The 2,707-nt window shown below is 38.6% G+C and overlaps 1 protein-coding gene across 1 annotated transcript in view; it reads left to right on the forward strand.

Moving 5' to 3' along the window:
- The first annotated feature begins 227 nt into the window (after positions 1 to 227).
- Positions 228 to 2,707, forward strand: part of LOC103375033 (adipocyte plasma membrane-associated protein) — a 10,035-nt gene continuing 7,555 nt past the window's right edge. The window contains exons 1-2 of the mRNA XM_008305222.1: positions 228 to 309; positions 2,008 to 2,097. Coding sequence (XP_008303444.1) covers positions 308 to 309; positions 2,008 to 2,097 — 92 coding nt within the window. The 5' untranslated portion in view covers positions 228 to 307. The remainder of the gene's footprint in view (positions 310 to 2,007; positions 2,098 to 2,707) is intronic.

Genomic DNA, 2,707 nt, shown 5'->3' on the forward strand with positions numbered 1-2,707 from the left:
TAAAGAAACCAATAAATAATCTTTCTCTTTTTTTCAAATATATAGAAAAAAATCCCATAATAATACATCCTAATTGTATGTACTTACTCTAAATTTCTCTGGTCTGAAATCATCAGAAAAATCACAAAGATCACAAATCAACTGAAAAACAACAAAACAAACCGCGGCTCGTATTTTGAAGGCGAACATCGGAGGTGCTCGGCTTCACTCGGGTTTGTTTTCGGCGGCCCTTCGTGCCGGCTGAACCACATTGATTCAGACCTGTTTGATCCAGCAGGAGGGACAGACGCTCAGCCGAAACCCAGACATGTAAGTTTGACGTCTAATTTCGCTTCACCTCACTTTAAATGAACTGCTCAGTTCGTCCGCGGAGGCGTTTAAACTGCTCTTAAGCCACAAGTGTGAAAGTCATCCGTGCTTCGCCAAACTCTGTTCAAAAATCTGCAGGTTTAACTTCACCTGGTTTGTCCTGAACGCAGGCGCGTTGCTAAAACCAATTCAAATCTCTTTTTGGAGCCACTATGAGTCAAGCTACTTTTCGGCTTTAATAAAACAGTTAGAACAACGCAATATTTACCTGCTTTAAACGATTTAAATGGTGCTCCTGCATGCTGAGCTAATGCAGAGATCGCACAGCTGTGGGCGTTAGGAAACTGGGGGAAGTTACCTAAACGTTCACATAATCAACTTAATCACCTAAACACTTATAAAACTACCACAATCTAGAACAAACTCAGGCTCCAAGAAAGAACAAAACTTCTAGATTTTTCTGCAAGCTGTCAGATCTGAGGAAACCTTAGAAGTCCCTGTTGTGGACTGTGACTCTGAATGGCTTTCCCAGCTTTTGTTTGTGCAGCAGATACATTAATCATGTGCTGCGTTCAGGGGACCATTTGTGAGTTAATTAAGGAAATTGAATATTTCATGTTGCTCAGCACTTTCTCCTCTTGCACCCAGATGTTTCCAATCCAGATGTGTCAGACTGAATTACTGGCCTCATAATTAAAACTCCTCTTCGGCAGCTCAGTAAAAACAAAACACAAATGAGAGAAAAACACTAAGAAAACAATGTGTGGCAGACATTTATGTGGATTAATGCCTTTTTATTTACTGGTGCGTCCGTTTAAATCGGTGAAAACATCATTTGGTGTCATTAAACCAGACGGATTCTTAGTTTTTGTTCATGTAAAGCCTTTAAATTTAAGAAAAAATGGTGAAAATCATGCAAACTGTTTTCTTGCAAAGCTGCACAACAGAAACCAGAATGTTGCAGCTGAACATCTGGCTGATTAACGCTGTTTACTTCTGACAGAACTGAACAAAGAACTAATTTCCACAGATTTCCCGTCAGGTTTAAGGGGAGCAGCTTGTGCAACGGTCCTGAACATCTTAAGTCAAAGTTCACTTCAGCCTGTGTGATGCAACGCTGCAGACTGTGGCGTGTAATCATTAGGAAGCACAATCAGCTCATCTACTTCTATCTTTACTTTGAGGCTAAATTTGCGTATTTAGGGGAGTGTTGCAAAATGAAGGCCTTCAATTTGGTTGTTAAAGGGATCATGAAGTTCTGTTAATGTTTAGACGCACATTTATGGCACATTTTCTGTATTTTTGCAGATGTTTTCCTCAGTGTTCATTGTAAAAATCAAGTGCATTTAAATAGAGCTGCAACAATCAACCAATCAGTTGTCAACTAATAAATTCATCACCAAATATTTTGATTAAGTCGAGGATTTTTTGATGGAAAACAAGTCTTAACTCTCTGATTCCAGCTTCTAAAAGGTGAATGTTTTATATTTTTTCCTCTTCTTTGACAGTCTTTGGCTAAAACAAGACATTTAGTGACGCCATCTTGGACTTTCTGAAACCCCAGTTGACATTTTTCACTATTTTCTGACATTTTCTAGACCAAACAACGAATTAGTTCATGCGTAAAATAATGAAAACAATCGCTAGCTGCAGCTTTAATGTAAAATGTTGTTGTCCGTGTGTTCTCTCTGCTGCCAGGTTGGGGAGGAGGTCTTTGTTTGTGGCTCTGCTGGCTGTGGCTGTTGGAGTTTACCTGCTGCCGTCTCCCATAGACCCAAAACCACATGTGTGAGTTATTTTAACCTCATTAAACAAACTGCTGCAGTCGGAGTCGCTCCGACACAACGGACGCAGCTTCAGGCCTGCAAACACTCATTTATCACAGAGGAAGCAGTAGAAAAGATTAAAATAGCTTCTAGGGAGGTGCCTGTGGGTCAATATTGTAATTTCCTTCCTCATTCTGGTGAACTTTTATGCACCAGTTTGTTCCGTTCCTGCATCAATTTATGGTGCAAATGTCTGTTTACATTTTATCTGTTAGACTCCAGGTAACAGTTCAGAATATAATGGAATATAGTAATGCCTGCTGACGTGGTTTTACTTTTCTGTCCTCTTGTTTGGAGAATTAACTTCCTTAAATGTGCATCTAACAAGCTTTTAATGTTTATTTTGGGTAAATTAAGGGTTAATTTAATCAAGTAATAAAACTATCACATTTAGAATAATTGATAATTTAGTTGTTAGAATAATTAACTCATCAAAAAGCAACTAATCTGTTAGAAAAACAACCCTGAAGTTGTTTATATCCAACAAGGTTTCAGCTAATTTGAGATCTGATAACTAAACACAGTCAGTGTCGAGTGTAATGATCCCAATGTCAGAATTTCTACAACAAAAT

Source organism: Stegastes partitus, unplaced genomic scaffold (assembly GCF_000690725.1).
Source record: "Stegastes partitus isolate 25-593 unplaced genomic scaffold, Stegastes_partitus-1.0.2 Scaffold2442, whole genome shotgun sequence".
In the NCBI taxonomy this organism is placed as follows: domain Eukaryota; kingdom Metazoa; phylum Chordata; class Actinopteri; family Pomacentridae; genus Stegastes; species Stegastes partitus.